The sequence below is a fragment of the Meleagris gallopavo genome, chromosome 2 (assembly GCF_905368555.1).
Source record: "Meleagris gallopavo chromosome 2, MGAL_WU_HG_1.1, whole genome shotgun sequence".
In the NCBI taxonomy this organism is placed as follows: domain Eukaryota; kingdom Metazoa; phylum Chordata; class Aves; order Galliformes; family Phasianidae; genus Meleagris; species Meleagris gallopavo.
The window spans coordinates 27097033-27116122 of NC_139405.1; the positions used below are offsets into that span (position 1 = coordinate 27097033).

At 43.6% G+C, this 19090-nt stretch overlaps 1 protein-coding gene across 5 annotated transcripts in view; it reads left to right on the top strand.

Moving 5' to 3' along the window:
- The window catches only part of LOC100545312 (uncharacterized), a 51191-nt gene that overhangs the window by 21838 nt on the left and 10263 nt on the right, over nucleotides 1-19090 (top strand). For 2 of the 5 annotated variants that reach the window (XM_085219410.1, XM_085219407.1), the window contains one exon: nucleotides 14318-14371. The exons of 1 other annotated variant lie outside the window; for it this stretch is intronic. In XM_085219410.1, coding sequence (XP_085075536.1) covers nucleotides 14318-14371 — 54 coding nt within the window. Of the gene's footprint in view, nucleotides 1-6541; nucleotides 6696-14317; nucleotides 14372-19090 lie in introns of those variants that run through there. 2 more of the 5 variants (XM_085219406.1, XM_085219409.1) reach the window with 2 other exon arrangements.

Consider the following 19090-nt stretch of genomic DNA (forward strand, 5'->3'; position numbering starts at 1 on the left):
GATTGGCAGGCTTGCTGGCTACCTTCCCAACTCAGCTGTCTTTCTTTTTTCTCTTAGCTCCAAAGCCTGGTAAGAAGATCTTAGGCTAGAGCTGGTTCTTTGGCTGCAGACCAGGGAGAGGAGATCAAATGGGCATATGGGCACCAGTGGCATATGTCCTTGGGATTTGACTTAGGGAGATGTTCTGGATGGTACTACGTGCTGTTTTATCTACTGGTGTAGATAAATAATACTGAGGAGTAGGTACTCCTGGAAGGGAGCAAGTGGGCTGTCCCAGGGTATCTAGAAGAGGTGAACTAGTTGAGAAAGTGAAAGGCAGGCAGGGAATGTGCTCCCATCTCTGGTGCCAGCATCAGTCTGTACATGAATGGGCTTTTGACCTCTGTGTCGTTTTTTTATCTCTTGTCAGAGCACCACTGAAACTAATACCTACTGTTACTACAAGAAGGCAAAGCCCAGTGTCCTGTACCTACTGGCAGTGGTTTATGGTGGGCTGCCAGCAGGCTGCAGCAAAAATCATGCAGCAAAACCCAGAGATTGTAATTGCAGCAATGACACAGCTGGTCAAAATGTGTAGTGGGGTGAATGGTTGATTGCCACAGCGTGGGCACTGGGTTGTGTACCCAAGGGTGACCATCTTTTTGCATATATTCTGTCTCCTTTGTGTTGTCTGCTGTAGGCCCTTTTTGAAGAAGGTTTTGCAAGGATTTTTTGTTTCTCGCTTTGACACGACAGTGCAGGATAATGCTGGTGTGCTCCCTCTCTCTGAATTCGGCCCAAGTAGCCTTAAGGGGCTGGCAAATTAAGAAGTTTTGCTGCAACTTCTTTTTACTTTCTAACAAGACCACTTAATAGATGTTGCCTGTAAATGAAGGTCAAGGCCTTCTTTCTAGTGGTCTCTAGAATAGAGCAGGATTATCCTCACCTCCCTCCTCTTTGACATGTCTGGACTAGAAGGAGTGCCTGGGTTGGGTCCCAGTGTGGCTGTTTGTTAGCCAGATACCTCTCCCTTCCCACTCCTCCCTCAGCATGTGGCTCATTGTGATACAAATATCTCATCGTTGCCTGGGGAGAAAAGGAGTTAGCAGGCGGCTTTGCCATATGCTGTAACTGCCCGTGTTGTATTCAGTCTGCAGATGAATGGATCTCTCTTCAGGCGTGATAAGTTGCATCTTTTGCTTATGGTAACAACCTCTGAAGAAGAGAAAGATTTACAGTTAACTTCTTCTGAGGAACGTTGAGGTGAACTTGAAGGGATTGGAAAGGGTAGAGTAAGCAGCTGTTTGGACCCAAGGGTTTGTTCCTGTTGTAGCCAAGACAGCATGGGATGCTGGTGTCAGTATTCTTTTTTTTTTTTGACTTGATTATATAGATGAGAACCTGGAATGAGTGGAAGAAATAGGTTAGGCCTTTTCTTTTGTTCCTCCCCAGCTGCCACTAGTAGCATTGAATTCCCATCTTAAGCATTTACACAAGTGACTAGTCAGCACCCACAAGATAATGGGAGCTGTTACTGCTTAAAAATCACACTGTAAGAGCAAGTTATGAAAGTCATGGTAGCAAGAGATGGAGTGTAAGAGCTTGTTTTTTTTTCCCTCTGCTCTCTCCTGGTGCTGTGTAGCCCTGTATCTCAAGTCAAGACACTTTCCTTGTTTAGCTGTTATTACCAGTGGTGCTTGAGAAGTGACCCAGGTACCTTAGCAATCTGTGTCCTCCTAGGAAGAGAGGGCAAGAAGGATGGAGGATGTTGTGGTGGTGCAGGCTTGGAAACAGCAGAAACAGAGATGTCTTCTGATTGATTTATTAATGCAAGTGCTTCAGTTTTGCTACCACAGACTGAAAGTAGGCAGCCTGTCTTGGAGCAAGTCTGAGACTTGAAAACCACAGCGGCCATTATTGTTGAGCAGGCAGAAGCTGGCTGAGCTTTTAAGGCCAAGTCTGTGACTAGAGTAAACGCTCTAGGAAATACTGTTTTTTGAGAAGAGCTTTGGTGCAGTAGAATAGTCAGCCTGGCTGTCATCAGTGCAGCTGTCCTTGGCGTGGGCTGGGGCTTAGCTCTGATTTTCTGCCTTAACTCTGAATAGCCTCTCCATTGTTGGCTCAAATGAGAACTGTGCTGCTGGGCTCTGCTTTTGCTGTCTTTAAGCTGGTTGATGTCAGTGAGAGTTTTGGGCATTGGTCCATGGCTCATCTCACAGAAGGAGGCACTCAACAGTGGCATCTACTTCTCATGTAAATTGAAAAAGCATTAAACCAGTGCAGATTCACCTCTAAAGCTTCCTGTTCTTCTCTAGAGCTTTGCTCCCAGACATACACTTCTAGATGAGCTGCAGTTGATTATGATGAAATAATGATCAGTAAGTCAGAGACAAACACCTCGAGCCCCAACCAAAAATGTGTCACTACTTTTTTTTCTAAATGCAAGATTTCAAAAGCATAGCTGTGTCTTGGGGGCCACGAGTAAATTAAAAATACGTAAATGAAGATATTTCAAAGAAACCCTATTAAGCTTGCTGGCTTTCCTCTTTGAAAATGTTATTTTTCAATCTCTTAGACATTCCTAGCTCATTTAAAGTACCTCTTCAGGTTCATTCAGAAATGAATTTGCAAAGCTCAAGATTCTGTACAGTATTAGGAATTTAATGTAAATGATAAGGCTGTGAAAATTGAAAATTAATTTTTATTTTTACAAATATGCTTGTGTTTTAAAATCCTCGTGTATCTTTGTGTGGAATAATTCCACCTTCCTGTGTTTGAACGTGGAAAACTAGGTTGAGCAGTTATAGAAATGATTAAACCGTGAATTATTTCACAGGTTACTTTGCTAGTGCTGTTTGATGTGCTCATTTTTGACAGCATAGATGAGTCTTTTGCCTATCTGTGGAGAGTTTAGAAATTCCTTATCTTGTATGTTGCTTCACAGGCTCATCAGACACTCCTATGGGTTCTGACATGGTGATATGTGGGGATAATGGGACTAAGAAACAAGGAACAGTTTAACAAAACATTTTCCAAAATGCAAAGCTAAGAGGATCTGTGTAGTTCTGTAATAGATAGAGCTATCCTTAAACTAGAGTCAGATGCCTGATTTTTGTTGCTGCTATAAATCCATACCTGTTATATTACAGATGTTGTGGTTTGCAACAGGGGAAACCACCACAGGTCAGGGAATGACTGAGTCAAGTCATTTGCTTTTCAAGTGCTAATATTCCAATCACTCAAACAAATTGTCTCAAAACTATTCATATAAATGTGATATAAATTCTTGCTTTTATTATCAACCTTCTTCTCCCCACAGAGGATCACAGCAGGCTAGCCTTCAGACATTCAGGTCTGCCTCCCTCTGTACTCTGTTCTTTACTCTCTTAATGAGATGATCTGAACTTTTCCTGTTATCCAGTGTGGTGAGTGGAAGAGCTCTCATGATCCTACGATGTGACCACTCTGTAAGCATGAGGACAAAAAAAAAAAGTCCTAAACGATCTATGTGTTGAAATTGATGTCATGAACACTGGCATGTGTTATACAGGCTCTGGTACAGAGCTTACAGAACGTTAAGTTGAATATCTATTTCCAAGTATTTGGAAAGTGGATCTCGATGCAGATAGTGCAGTTGCTTATGTCAAGTCAGCAGTTCTCCAGCAATTTCCTAATGGGTGCAGCTCTAAGGGTTGCCATGCTCTGCTAACATCTGCTTATAAGTGTAGCAGCCTCCTCCTGGTTCTGAGCTAATACTTGACTGCTTTTTCATAGGAGACATTCAAAAGATTGGCAAAAGTGACGTGTCTCCTGTGCTGGTGTTCACAGATCTGAGGAAATACTGAAGCTCTTGAGCACTGAAGCGTGTGGGTAAAAGAACTGGTTGCATCACTTCTCATGTTGGAGAGGATTTTGTGTTGTCTGGAGCCCCATGCAGCCATGAGGGTGTGGACAGAGGGGATGCAGTGGGATATCAAGGTCCATGAGTGCTCATCACCAGCAATGAAGGGAGCTACCTACCTACTTAGAAGGATAGGCAAAGAACCAGCCAGAGATTGTGGGCTCCAATGAAATCCTTGCAAGCTGCTCGTGTTGGTACAGGGCCCAGGCCTGCTCTATCAGAGTTGGTAGATCAAGCTCCATCACAAGCTCAGAGTTTTGTCCCACAAATGGCACCTAAAGCCCCATGTGCTGTTCAGTGCTGTGCTGCAAGGAAGGTGTGGGCTGGGACTGCTGCACTGGGACGTGGCTCACATCATAGGCAGGCAGAACATTCTATAAGCACAGTGGTTAATTACATGCTTTATAAATGGATTAACTGCTTGGAGTAAGAGGCCTTTATCCTGTTAGCTAACCAACCACTTCACGGTGTTTGCTTGTCGCTACTGTGTATGTGAGGCTCAACAGGGAGCAGGAGAACATGTAGATGATAAGGTGGAAAATTTGAGAATGGTTGGGTTACTTTATCACTTCTTTCTGTAGCGATTAAGGTTCTACTGCTGCAGTTTCCAAGATGTTTACATGAAGATCAAAAAAAGAAAAAAAAAAAAAAGTCTCTCTGGTCTGCTAATCATCTTCTGACCTGTAATTTCTAATATAGTACTTACTTATGTAAAATTATTTTCAATGTGCTTGCAAACAAACGGGATCTCACAAATAAGCATAGTCATGAAGGAAGAAGATGCTGAAATAAGCTGTGCTGACATGATGTGCAGTGTGTGTCAGAATAGAAAGAAATGGGACTCTATAACCTGTGTTCAGATTCTGTGGAGCCTGAACCAGCCCCATGGTTTGGGATGTTTGCTTGTTTGTTTCTTTGATACAGGTTTGTTTTGGCTTCTCTGAGCTATTTTTGCAGTCAGTCTGCATTTGGCTTGTTCAGATCTTCTCTGCTGTCCACAAATCCAAGTTCTCATCTGAAGATATGACCTTGTGTATTATGTAATATATATTTTATATATTTATATAAATTATAATTATATAAAATACATAAAGCTGTCTTTGTGCTTGCTGTTGGCAGCACTGGTTTGAACCCAAGGCAAGGGTTCCAAAGGAATGGTATCCTTTGCTGTGCTCAGCTGCTGAGGTGATGGGAAGCAATTCTAAATCACCTTTGGAATTTCCATTATAAAGAACAGGCTATGTGTGCCATCAGTACCACTTGAGATAGTTTAGAGCAGCCAGTGTATCCTGTGTTGCTCTGCTTTGAGGAGCTCCACTAAAAGTAATCTTCTGTCTAAGAATTTATGGTGCTGGTGTGTGTTTTGGGTTCTGCCCAGACAAAGCCACTGATCTCCATTGGCCATCTTCTGTGGTGGGTTAAAGGTGGATACAGTATTTTTTTTACACCTCCGGAAAAGTGCCTTTGCCTTAAAGGGTACAGTTAGCTAGGTTTGGGGGCTGGTGAGTAGGCATTCAAAGTCATGTATCCTTTTAACCACAGATGCCTGATATCACCATCTAAAACATTCAGGTTCGCTTTCAAATTTTGAAGGAATTGGCTTAAAAATCGAGATCTCCAAAACAGTTGAGCTCTTTTTTGTTTGCTCTCCATGTGTACGACTCTGCTGGGCAGAACCTATGAGAGTGAGCACTCTTCTTGAAACCTGCTGCCCCATATGTTAAGCCTGTTGGCTGGCTGGTGTGTGAGGAGCTCTGTGGCTGGCCTGTGAAACCACAGAACCTTTGGAGGGAGGACATGGTCATGTTCTAGCTGAGGATGCTGGTAGACCATCAGGGACACCCTCTGGTGTGCCTGTGTCCCTTGGGGTTGGAACAGCCCTCTCTGAGTTTTCTTCTTCTTTGTGTCTTTGCAATGTCACGTCTGACAAGTCTGTACCTTTCACTGATTTTATTTCTTTCCCAGGCTATACAGCTGTACAATTTTTCAGAGCCCTCTCTGTGTCTTCCTGCTCACAGGAAACTGTGTTTACTCTATGGCCTGACTTGTGCTAATGTTTTAACCCCTTCTTGGTTAATCCTGAGGAGGCAGGATTTGAACGGTGAGCATCAAGAGGGGCTGAGGCTGCTTGTTTTGAGCCCCCAGTGCTGCTGCAGGGGGCAGAGTGCCTTCTGCCCTCGCTCTGCCTATGGCAAAACTCTGTGGGAAGGGAGGGCTTTGGAGTTGTGTCCAAGACAAGGCTCTGGTTAATGGTCACAAGTTGGAACTGCAAAAGTGAGACAAAGTATAGAGACATCAGATGATATGTTAGATGACTGGATGTTCCCCATGGACAGCTTTGGAGCCAAAGCTGGGAGTGAAGGGAGGAAATGGTCACATTGGCAACCCTGAATTTAAATCCTTGTGAGCTTTTTCTCAGGAGCTACTACCATGCCTGCCAGCTGTGAAACCAAACCCTTCCTCCCCTCCTAAGCTCTAGTGAGCAGGAGGGGTGAGCCCAGCATTTGAGCTCTGGTAGCTTTGGTGTGTATGGGTGAGTGATAGGAATTTAATGAATCCTGCCCCTTCTTAATATTTTTGTTACTCCACAGGTGCTGGAGTTTTCAGTCAGGTCCGTTTCCTGAACAAATGGAGTTCTGCATTTTTTTTTTTTTTTTTCAGGCCTCAAAGAAAACTCAGCAAGGGATTTGGGATTGGCGAGGAGTGAATAGATGAACCATCTGATGTACCCTGTGGATCAGCAGACTCGGACTCTGCCAGACCAGCAGGGGAAGTGGTGGCTGAGCCAGAGATGCTCTTTGTAGAGTGTTCCATTCCCCTATCCCAATATCCCCTATCCATTCAAATCAAAGGGCTAGTGGTGGAAGTGCCAGGGCAAATCTGGCCTCTTGATCCCTTTTTAGGGGGAGAAGGCTTCCATATGGATCAAGAGCATATTTAGAAATCATATGCCACAAAGATGACCGAGGAGCAGTAGAAAACCAGAGTCATCTCCAGACAGGCAAGAAGTCTGTTTGTGTAGGCCATAATTGTGTAAGTAGGCAACAGTGTTTGCATTAGCTGTGGCTCTAGTGTGATATTCAGGGAGAGCTTCAAAGAGCAGATTGTAAGCAGAATAATGTTATCTGCTCCCTGGGCCTTGGGAGTGGTGGGAATTCAGTTGTTCTGCCAGGTGGCAGACCTTGCTGGCCAGGCTTTGACTCAGATCCTTCTGCAGCAGGCATTGCCCTGAGCATTAGGGTGCCACTCCATTGCAATCATTTGTGCATCTTTCCCAATTTAGATTTGACTGGTTTGCTCTTGTTTAGAGAGTGATCCGTCGTGGGAAGATGTACTGTACCTGCAGTTAAAACTGACCTGTGATTTAGGGCCACTTCATATTTGCTGTCAGTTCTCACCCATTGGTTTTAGTAGTGTCAGCCCAGTGCCTCCCAGTAATGCTCCAAATAAAGAGACTAATGGCACCATGCTGGAGAGGATTTTGTGACCACTCTGTTTTTTTTTGTGTTTTTTTTTGTTTTTTTTTTGTGATTTTCATAGTATATGATCCTTGACAAGTCCCCCATAGTACACATTTTTGTGAGTTATTTTTTTGTTTGAATTTATTCTTAGCAGTCACTTAGTACTATCAGCATTTTCTCTGTGTAGAGGCACTAAGCAGTCAGTGTTTACACTGAAATAGAGGCGTTGGGTTCATACTGTTTGGTGGCCAGGGGTGTTGCCTGAAAAACTGGGGCTCCTCCATCTGTTAGAGGTGGGGGCTGTTTATAATGATGTTCACAGACCAAATGTGTTATTGTTTTGAAGGAGTTTTGGCTTAAAGATAAGTGTGGCAAAAAAGAATTTAAAATGTTTTAGTGACTAATTCCATGGAATATGAAATAGAAATAACTTTCTAGAAAGTTCAGAGGCTTTTCAGGATATTCCAAAATATTACCACAAAATTTACAGCCTTTGGATGCTGGAGTTAGTTTTTGTAGGAAGAGCCTGCTGGCCAAACCGCTTGGGTTGATTTGTATTTTAGAGTGCCCTGAGGCTGCTTAACTTCTAGTGGAGCAGTGTCCAGTTTCTGACAGATGATAGTTGTGATTTAAGGCTGTAGCTGAAATGGATCTTTCCTAATGCTGCAGGGATGGGGCAGAACCTTTGTGATAGTCTTGCACGTGTGGGCACTGCCTTGGCACAGGGCATCCCTGGTCAAAGGCTGCACAGGGGGTAATGTGCATGCAGAGCAACCTCAGGTGACAGCTGGGAAGGCCTTGCCCCCTTGTTTCTCTGCTGATTAAAGTCACGTGTGCCTGGAAGCCTGAATGCTCCACTTGCAAGATAGCTAGTTTGTGCACCTAGTGGTGCCTGCATGTCCCTGTGCTATACCCCTGATTCCAGACTACAGCCAGCTGGAGTTGCTTTCCTGTACAGCCAATGACCTACCCTTTTTTTCTTGCAGCTCTTACACTGCAGAGTTAAGAGGTGATGCTCATCACATAGCAGCACTGCTCAGTGCCAAGGAATTTAAATAGAAAGCCTGACATCAGCCTCTAAAACAGCTTAAAAAGTCTTTTGCTTGCTATCTTTCTAAGCTGATCAGAATGGAAGACCTGGCTTTGTATTTGCAGGCACCTGTCACCCTGTAAGAGAAATGAGAGGAGCTGTAGTTTCCCTTGCTACCTGGGCCAGTGGCTCAGCACTTGCTTGGATGGGGCATGCCTGTGCTTGTCAGTGGTGGTTTTGTGAAGAGATGGCTGGAGCTGTTGTAGAAAGGACGTGTCAGAAGCTTCAGCCTTGCTACTGGGCTCAGCTTGGGGCATGTAGGGTTTCATGCCTCACTTATGGGAACGTTACCATTGGGAGTAGCCAATCCCTTTCTTTTTAATTCAGGAGCCTCTTGCCCCTGTGGCCCATTGGGCTGGCCACTCTGTGCCATATGGTGGATGGGGACAGGTGGCATGCACTTTGCTCAGGATCTGAACACCCTCTGCCCACCGCAGCTGCACCCCAGCCTTGCACCTTAAATTTCCTCAGGCATGGCAGGCAGAGTACAGCCAAAATTTGGCTTTGGGGCTGCTGGAGAGGAGGTTGAGCAGGCTCCCGACTCTTGCACACCTTCCCAGGGGGAAGGACCACATGATGGGCTACTCTGGCCACCTTGGTGCCTTCACCTGCTGTGGCACTGGGCTGGAGCTCATGCAGTGTTGCTTCTGCGCTGGTGTCTACTTCACCTCGTCACAAGAAGCATGCTGTGACCATTTCTGCCCTTCCCTTCTCAGGCCATGAAGCCAATTTGTTGAGTTTCTGTTGGTTTTGGTCTTTCATGGCCAAATCATTGCTAGGCATGGTTTCTTCCTTCCTGTACTCCTTCTACCTCAGTCTTCTGCTCTGTCCTCAAGAGTGCAGTTTATGTGTGTTGTAATGTTTCCTGGGGCTTCGTAGTTTTTCCTGTTTCAGTTCTTTTTTCCAAACAAAGCCACATCATCTGTCTGTTTCTATCTTTATGTTCTCTGTGATAGACACTCAGGCTTTGACTGCCTTGTTCCTTCTGCTTAATATTCTTCCAGAAGCCTGATTTGAAGTTAAATTGTAGCAAACTTGGTAAACGCAGTTTTATTTTGTTATTGCTTTGAAATTGTTTTCATTAAAGAAGGGAAAATCCCTTCAAAGTCTTTAAGTTGGAACAAGGTGATTGCATATCAGTATATGGAGTTTGAAGTGTGCTGATTTAATGCAAACTTGCACTGGAAGATTCTAAGCACTCTTGCACCAAATCAACTAAATTGGTGTGGAAAAACAATATTTAAGCTGTATGCAACAGCTTACAGGCCCTTAGGTTTAAAGCTAGAACTAGGTAATGAAGTATAATAACGAATGATAATAATTAAAAAAATAATAATAAAATAGAATTAGGTAGGCAACAGAGCTGTTGTTTTGTCCTGTGGAGATAACAAAATTGAAAGCATTATAAAAACAGAGATGTGTATATAAAAAGGAGGTGTGAGGTGAAAGGTGTTTACTAATATACAAGTTGATAGTTTGCACTGTACACTGATTCCAGCCTCCACAGATTGACCAGGCTCCTAACTATTTGAAAATTAAGCTGTGGTACCTGATTTTGAACTGTTCATAGCCAGAGTCGTAACTATTTATTTTGAACCTCAATAGCATGACATAAATTCCCCTTTCTTGAGGATTGCACTGTTCCTAGAAGGATCTTGCAGTAACGATATCTATATGCTTTGTTTGCTAATATATTTTACAGTCATCTGTGTGATGCTGCACTTTGTGTAAGCAGTGACATGTGTGCAGCACTCGCTGTCTGGCTTAGGTTTGTGACCATTGCTGCCTAACTGGAGATTTTTCCTGAAATGAGACTGAATGAGAGGGCTGTGCACCTCGTGAGGCAGGGGTGGTGGTTCATCTCTGCTGCCAGTGTGGTATTTTGATGGTGATGACACGCCGCGAAGCTGTGCGTACCAGTTCCAGAGCTCATTACAGTGTGTTATTCTGTAAGCATGTAACCCTCAAAGTGATCGTTTCCAATTCCTGCAGCTTCGTTTTAGATCCAGATCCAAGAGGGAGAGAGTTGCTGGGTTATGAGCAGAGAGCGTTTGTGTAACAGGAGGTGGGATGGGTGGGAGGGTTCTTAGCCTGAACTGATTCTGCTGTTTTCTGGGACTTTAACCCTAATATGTTCCAATTCAAATGTGTTTTTAGAGTGAAGCGTTAACTCTTGTGTCTTCAAAAAAAAGCTTTCCACATTTCCTTAGCTATGTCGTTTCCTTCTCTTAAGTGGAAACAATGGCAGATCATAAAACAAACTTTCCACCATATGAGTAATAGTGCTCCCAGGTTGTAGGTTTCAGCTCTGATGCCAATGCTTTTGTCTGAGACCAGTGGGAGGGACTTTTTAATTGAAACAGAGAGGGTGAGCCTCTCCTCTTTTTCTTCCATTTCTTTTATTGCAGGTGGAGCAAAGAATCTCAGAAACCAAACCCTACAGTTTACTCTCAACTCTGCTACTAACATTCTCCATGACCTCCAGCAAATCTCTGCTCTTCTTGTCATAGCTCTTGAAAAGTGAGGAAACAAAACTGCTCTTCCAGATTGGCCCAGGAGTTAGGAATAATCCCAGGGTTACTAAGCTGATTAATAAACTGAATGTGTCACCTTTTTTATGGGCTGTTCCCACTGGCTGTAGGCTACTGCAAATCATGTAGCCAAATAAATGTTATTTCAGCTCTGCCTGTATCTATGTATATAGGAGTTAATGAGTTGCTTTGTCTCATAGCCAGCTCCAAAGGGAGGATGAGGAGAGGCTGCTGTGGAAAGTCCCCAGCTGTTGCTAGGCACTACAGCGTTGCAGCTTCCTTCTGCAAAACTTTGCTCAGGTTTGGCAAGGGGAGAGAAAACCAAGTGATGGAAAGCCCTACAAAGATGTGTTGCTTACATTCTCTAAAGCATGGCTTTACTGTGCTGGGCACAGAGAGTGTGTGGCTGCAAGTGAGGTGAAAGCAATTTGGTTAAATAGAATAATATTCAGTAACTGGCCTTCTGTTTATTCATTCTCAGCTGCAGGATCGTGTGGCTTGCTTGTTCTCTGTCTCTTCTGTTCCTCCTCCTGGTGTTTTTTTGTTTTTTGTTTTTCTTCTGACTGACTCTCTTGGACTCTTGCAGTGAAGCTGGAAGAGCGCAGCATCAGTGTCTTGCCATGCTTCCAGTTTAAGTAGTAACAGGAAAACCCAACTATTCCAGAGGGTTTCCTCTGCTGAGGTTTGTGCTCCACGTTTACAAACTGCAGATGAGGGAGTATTGTATTTGGATTTTAGTATCAAGTCTATCAAATAGCACACTGGAGATTACAGCTAACACAAATTGTTCTGTAGAGCATCTTGTTCTTACTACAAAATGTAACGTCCTTGAATTGTAGCAAATAGCGTTAAGATCCTTTTACCATTAAGGCTTGGCATGACAACTTCAGTGAAAAGAGCACCTCTGTTTTCTGCCAGAAGCGTAGGACTTCAGATACAGCTGAGCATTTGAATTCCTCCTAGTGAAGTCTGGCTGGTTGTCATCCACCCACGGCTTGTTCAGGCTTTTCAGTCAGTCTTTGTCATCTCTTCTAAAAGGTGTAATTACGTCTCTGTTGTTCCTCTCTAGTTGTCCTAATATGAGAAGAGTGAATTTATTTAAGGTTTTGCTGCCTCTGTTAATGTGTAGTTGGGAAATAGTGAGTTTTGTGGCACCCTCATGGAGTCATAAGGGGATCAGAGTATGGGACCTTGCTAGGCATTGGGATAGACTGGAAAGTATTGTGCTTTTCCCCTTTCAGCAGAGGATCCCATGGTGTTTCTGAAGCCCTGCAGAATGCAGTGTTGCTGCCTTGCTCCTCCATCCCTGGGGATTCGCCCAAGTACTGTGAAGCCGAGCTTTACAGCTGTCTGAAGAAGCAGAAAGTCTACACAACCACACAGATTTTCCAACTTGTAGTTAAATGGGTATGGCAGGATATGTCCTGCTCTAACAGTGTTCCTCCTTCAAACAATAGGGATTGGCATCATGAGTTCCAATTCTCACTTTCATTACCTGACTCCACTTTCTCTTGCATGTTTTATCCCACCAATGGACTTGTGGCTTTTGTTATGTAGCTTACCTGGTTTGTGCAGAGACACGTTGAGTCCTTTCTGGTTAGAAACCCTGGGTCTGTGCTGACATGGCAGCCTTTCCAAGTCAGACTGAGGGGCAGAGGCATTGGGTGTGGCCACAAATGAGCCCTCTGATGACTAACAGAAATAAGATTGGGATTTATCTGCAAAAGATAAATTAAAGAAAATTAAAAGAAAAATTGCAGAAATCACTGTAGCACTTACCTTCACTCCTGTGGATGTTTGTACTTTCCTCAGACCCCAAAGAACACATGCACAGGCTTCAAGATGTGTTGCAGAGTCCTTCTCTTTGCCAGACAATATAGGTGTGCACTGAGTGCTGAGGGCTGGATTTTGGATCTGAGTAGCTGATGTGTGTAGAAACGTGGATTTCCAGCCCCCTTTCCAGCTTAGGGGAGGGTGTGTAGATTAGCTCTGCAAAGATATATTTGTGGAGTGTAGAATAGCAGAAGCTGTTGGGAGAGTGGGATTCCTACTGCACAAGTACTTCCTATGGAAATAAGTGTTTGTTCTTTTGGGCACTGTTGCCAGGTTTTGTTTGTTTGCCTGTTTTTCTGAATTTGGAAGTGGGGGTGCATATGTGTGTTTTGTTGTGTGGTTGTTTGGTTTTGGTTTTGGTTTGTTTTTTTTTTTTTTTAAGCTTTTTCGAGTTTCTAGTCCTTTACTATGTTGCTTTTTTTTTTTTTTTCTTTTAACTGGAAAAAGAAGGAAGACTTGAAACAACAGGAGCAAGAAAGCAGCAAGGACTTACTATTTACTGTCAGTGTTAGTAGGATGGAGCGATGTTTTTCCACAAGTTTTCTGTCTTATTAATACAATTAGAGAAACGCTTCAGTTGCTTTGTTAAAGTGTGTTTGTGGGAGGGAAGTGTTTTTCCACACATCACATAGCTTTCCAACTGGAAAGGTAGAAAACAGGAGCTAGGAAAATATTTCTTTCAAAAGCTGACAGAGATTCTCTTGCCTGATGTATCCCCATTATAAGATTTTAACTATGAACAGTGTAGTTGAAGTACTTTTAATGGAGAAAGTGGTTTCAAACCATATTTTTCCACTTTGAGGGTTTTGTTTTGCTTGTTTGTTTGTTTTTGAGGGGAAAGAATTATTTTGTTCACTTGCCAAGTTTGAAAGTGCTGCCTCAGAACTGGGGTAGAACTGCATCTCACCTGTTTATTTCTGAAATTACACAGAGTAATTACTGTTTTAGGTATATCCTGTATGCTGGGTCATGTGGTTCATGTTATGACAGCTTTAATGGCTCTTCATTGTATAGCAAAGGGATTTAGGACTATGGGCAGGTACTTTTGCTTCATTTTGTAATTCTAAATAGGTAAACATAATAAAATTTGCTGTTAAATAATGGGAACATCCACATATACGTTAAAAAGACTATTTTTTTCTTCATAAAAGGAAGACAAATTCACCTGCTTCAGGGCAGAGTCTAACCACTAATTGGCAGAAGTTAGGAATTAACTTCTTTTTAAGCAGTTGTTTCATTTCTTTTTCTGTGGCATTCCTTCTACTTTCTTTTGAAACCTGGCACACTGGCCAGTGCTGGAGGACTGTCTAGGCTGTGCAAAAGAATCTCAGGTTAGGCTGATTCCTTGATGGCCACTTCTGATGATTCATATATTCTTGTCTTTCATATCTCCCTTAAACCATCCATCCATCTATCCATCTTGTTTGGTAATTAGGTATTAATAGAGACTTCCTACAACCTCTCTCTCTCTCTGTTCCCTCATGCTTCTGCTACTAATCCCTGGATTCTACTTCTCTTTCAGAAGATGCTGCTGAAGAAGAATTGTGGAATGAAGACTAGAGTTATTAAAATTCGTGTAAGTTGCTCTTTTGTGGTGCACTTCATCTTTCCACATATTTCTGAATGTGGTGATAGTCCTTGAAAACCTGTGCCAAGAAGATTATCTCTGGAGGTTTCTTTGGCTTGATCAGCTGCATAATAAAAGTTACAAATCCAGAGGATAAATGGTAGTTGCAGATCTAAATTGGGATCTAATGAAGCTAACAATATTTTCCATTTTGGAGACCAGGGGTTCCTGCTTCATTGGAGAGGAACTCTACATCTCATGCTATGAATTCATGCAGTTATGCATAGCCATCCTGTAAAGTGTCATTTGGATCCCTCTTGAGCAGAAATGTTGATCCAAGTTATCCAGTGATGCTTAACATGGATGAGAGGTATTGGTAGGTAGTCCAGACAAGGACTGTAGCTATGTGCTGCACTGATGTCAGCAGAGCTGTAAGGGTTGTGGGATGGGTGATCTCCAGATGACAGTGCTAGTCTAGATTGCTTGGATGGCTTTACAGATGGAATGACACTGCAGTGTCTGAGCATCTCCTATTCTTGAGTGCACACAAACGTAGCAGGTCTAGGTTTCTTCCATGTCGTGCTGTTTGCACCTCTTAGGCTTTCTCCCTAGTACACCATCCCTTGACTCTTTAGCCAGCCTGTCTCCTCTGTGGATACTTTGGCTTTTTTTTCAGTCAGTGCTGTGTGGCACTGCAAGGAGGTGTGTGCCTTGTACATTGCAGCCAAAATAAGTGGTTAAGTCTTCAGAACCCCACATGATCCTTCTCATATTTGCAATACATGAACAAAACCAGCTTGGAGTTGAAGAATTTTGCAGTGAAACTACTACATAGCAATTATAACCAGCAAAGATGCCTTGCAGGAGGGGTGAATAGCAGACCAGGACTCTCCAAGGACTGATGCTTTTGTGTACCCAGAATTGCTACTGTTGCATGCAGTTGAGTGCCCTTTCCCATCACCACTTTGTGGGTGACTTTGTTACTGAGAGGAGGAGCAAGTAAGACTGGCTTAGAGCCTTGTATGCAGCTGGTGGTGTTTCTCTCACCCCTCATATGCACAGAGCTATAGCACTTCTGTCCTGTCTTCCAGCTCTACCATGATCTGATGCTTCTGATGCACGATTAATCCCAATCTGCTTTGTATTCTCTTGTGCAGCTGCCTGAATTGTTTTCACTTGAGCTATTTTCTCCTGTGCTCTCTGAGCATTCTGATTCTGAGCATCAGGTTGTACCTGACCTATGCTAATGCAGCTGCTGTGTTTTACTCCAATGTATTTACCACCTACCTTTTAGCCTTGTCCCTCATACTTTCCTTATTCTTTTTTTTTTCTTCTTTTTTTCCTGGGTGTCCCTAGACTACAGTTAACGTTAGTACTGCTACTGCTAGTAGCCCTGCAGCCCCTGGGATTTCAAGGGCACCTCAGAGCTGTTTCTCCCCACACCATGAGCTCGTTATTGCAGCTTTCTGTGTGCCTCTGGAGAATCTGAGAGACAGAATCATCCCTCCGCTCCCTGCTGAGCTCATGTCAGCTCACACTAAAATAAACAGCAGAAATAGAGAGCACACCTTTCTGACAGATGGCACAGCATCCACGCTCTCTGGCCAGCCTTGCTGAGCTGGTACAGTGTGTCGCTACCTGAGTTCGTGCGGTTTCCATGACAATAGCAAATGATACTTCAGTCTCCAATTGATCTGTCGTGGTAGCAGAGGTGCTGGGTAGATGAGCATTTTTGCTCCTGTTTTTCAAGCAATTGCAAGTGCCTACTTCTGTGTACACAGCTTAGGGAGGAGGCAGCAGGCCCCCAGCCGAATATCTTGCTGAGGTGCCTCTGCTCTGGGAGCAGCTGAGGGAGATCCATACCTCTGAAGGATGTTGCTGTGCTTACCACACAAAGGGAAACCTCAGTCCAGCCAGTGAGATACGCTTGGCACAAAGTTCCTTCTCAGCGGTGCCCAGGGAAAGGTCAAGAGATAATGGGCACTAACTAAAACACAGGAAATTCTGGTTGCCCCGAGAGCTTGTGGAGTCGCTTGAAGATACTCAAAACATGCCTGGACACAGCCTTGGGTAACACGTCGTAACTAACCACTCTCAGAATGTGGACTTTGAACTAGATGCTTATTCCACAGGCACCTGCCAGCCTCATTCTGTGATTTTTGGCTTTTTCCCTAGCACTCAGTAACTTAAGGCACTAAATACAGCTTTTTGCAAAGGGTGACAGCAGAAGGCCAGGTTATAAGCCTGGTTCTCTATTGCTCTGTTTGCTAACAGAGGTTTGGTGTTGTGACTCTGCTACTGGGGGTTGGAGAAATTGAGAGAGATCTCACAAATAGGTTGTTGAGCTATTACAGGAGAAATCTGACAACTGTCTGCATGTCTGAACAGGAAATGTCATCACATGAACTTGTGTTGCTATAGCCCTGGAAAGTCCTGGTGTACAATGCTCCTGTTTCAGCACAGGTAAAAAGTGTGCAGTGATCTTGGGTAGGCAGCCACATCCAGACAGAGTAGAAATGGATGAAGATGCAGTGAATGAACTGAGCTGAGGAACAGGCCAGCAGAGAAGCAGTGCTGCCTCATAATTTTTATTTTTATTTTTTATTTTTATTTATTTATTTTTTTGAAAGGATTTGAATCAGAGATCTATTTTCTTGCTATATTCTGCTGCTTTCTGCGTGTCTTACTGTCACCATAACCCTCACATTGAAGGGAAAAGTGACCAACTAGATAGTAGACATGCTTAGCACTGTGATGTCAGTGAAACATTTTCATGCTATTTTTGCTGAAGACAGTGTCGCGTGTGGTTGTAAGATAACGTGCTCTTAAAAATACACTCTTCCTGGCTGATATTTTTATTATCTTGATGTCTCAGGGCTTTGCTGATATATAAGGACACAAAGTGATGTACTTTCATGCATCATCCCATCTATGCTGTTCCTCCTCCTTCTTCTGGAAGAGCCTCGCTGAGGAGGGCTAGATAGAGACAGACTGTCTCTGCCATCTGGTACCAGAACATTTTCAGTCCTTGAAAATGTTTGTACTCCTTGGGAGCCTTTCTGGAGCAGGTGACCCAGGCTGGCTTCTGCTTTTCTGCATGCTGTTTGAATGCTAAGATGCGACCTTGTCCTTATTTGTTGTACCTCAGTTTCCAGTGGTGTTAGGCCACAGCCTTTTCACTGTCTGAGCAGCTCTTCTTAAGTGAGGTGATGGAACAGAGATATGACAAGCCCAAGAACCTAGACTAAGCAGCAGCTTAGTGATGTTTGAAACGTTTTGGATAATAACTGCTGTGAGAGGTCAGGGCCTGTAGTAAGGAGAAAGTACTAATTAAATTTCCCTTCTCTCCCTCTGCCCATCTGCCCTAAGTAAGGGAACAGGAGAATCAGGCCCTATGGGTAGGCAAGTGGGGATAAATTGGAGGTGACAGTGTGTGTATGAAGTATGGATGTATATGGATGCATGTGTAACATAGCATGCTTCAGTGCAAAGTGAGGGGTAGACGTGGCACACAGAGGTGTTGCACAGTGAAGCAGATGTCTGTATGCAGATTTGATTGCTCATATCTCAGTGTGTCAGCCAGTGTCTTGTCTGTAAGTGGAAGGAGGGTGTTAGGTATGAATGAGAGGAGCTCATGTATGTGTGCATATTTTAACAAGTAGAGCACATGTGCATGGTTGAGTGTTACGTGGAGGCATGTCCTTAGTTTTGAAAGGAGGATGACTGTATGAGCATTAATTTTCTCAGCCCTTGACCTTGCTTGATCAGATGCAGGCAGCTCTGCAGAATGCAGAGACCCATTTTCTAGAATCTATCTATAGTATCACAAGTCTTCTGTTGTCCAGGCCCTCTTGGGGTAAGGCTCCCACTTCAGTCGCGTACCTTGTTTTTCCATCATGAACTCCTGCATGTAGTCTCTGAAAGAGACGGATGGAGCTTAGCTTAGGGGCAGCAGCTGGGCTTATCTCAGGCACAGTAGGTGGGTAGAAGACACAACTGGTGAGCCCCTGGCTAGCTTGAGAACTCTTGTTGGGACAGGCAGAGAGTAAGGATTTCAAAGCCAATCTGATAATCTGCCTGATCAGATAGGTGTTTTCTGCTATGTAAAAAATAAAATAAGAATTTTAAATTGGAACATAAACCACTTGTACTCTTGCATTGATTTTATCAGTTCTTCAGAACATCCCCTGCTTGAATAGTGGCCAGATCCCAGGAATGACTTCCCTGACGCTTATCTCTCACGTTTGCAGCCTAAAAGACCGATGCAGAAACACGCTGAATATCCTCCTAAAACAGAGGACCTTCTCAGCTTAGAGCTGAGCTGTCTTGGCAGAGGCCTGATATATTCATAAATATGAGGCATGCAAGTTGACAGAGCAAGATTAGGTGCAAGCCTTTTTCTGGCTGCATGGTAAACAGTAAAGATTTCACAAGTCAGAAGATTCTTTGTGTGTGTACATACGTACAACATGTTATTCCTTCCACTGTAGATTCCCAAGGCGCTTTGCGAGCATTGCTAAATGAGCAGAAGAAAATATCATGATTGCAATTTCAGAGTTAAACTGAGAAACCAGAAAATGGGCTTTGATCTTCAGACCGCATTCCTTGAGCTGCATCCTTATTCATATCATACCATGCAGTCTAAACAGCTCTGATATCTCGGGTGGCTTGCTGACAGTTTGTCTGTCACTCCTGGTTGTGTTTAGTATGTGTCTGAGTGCCTAAACC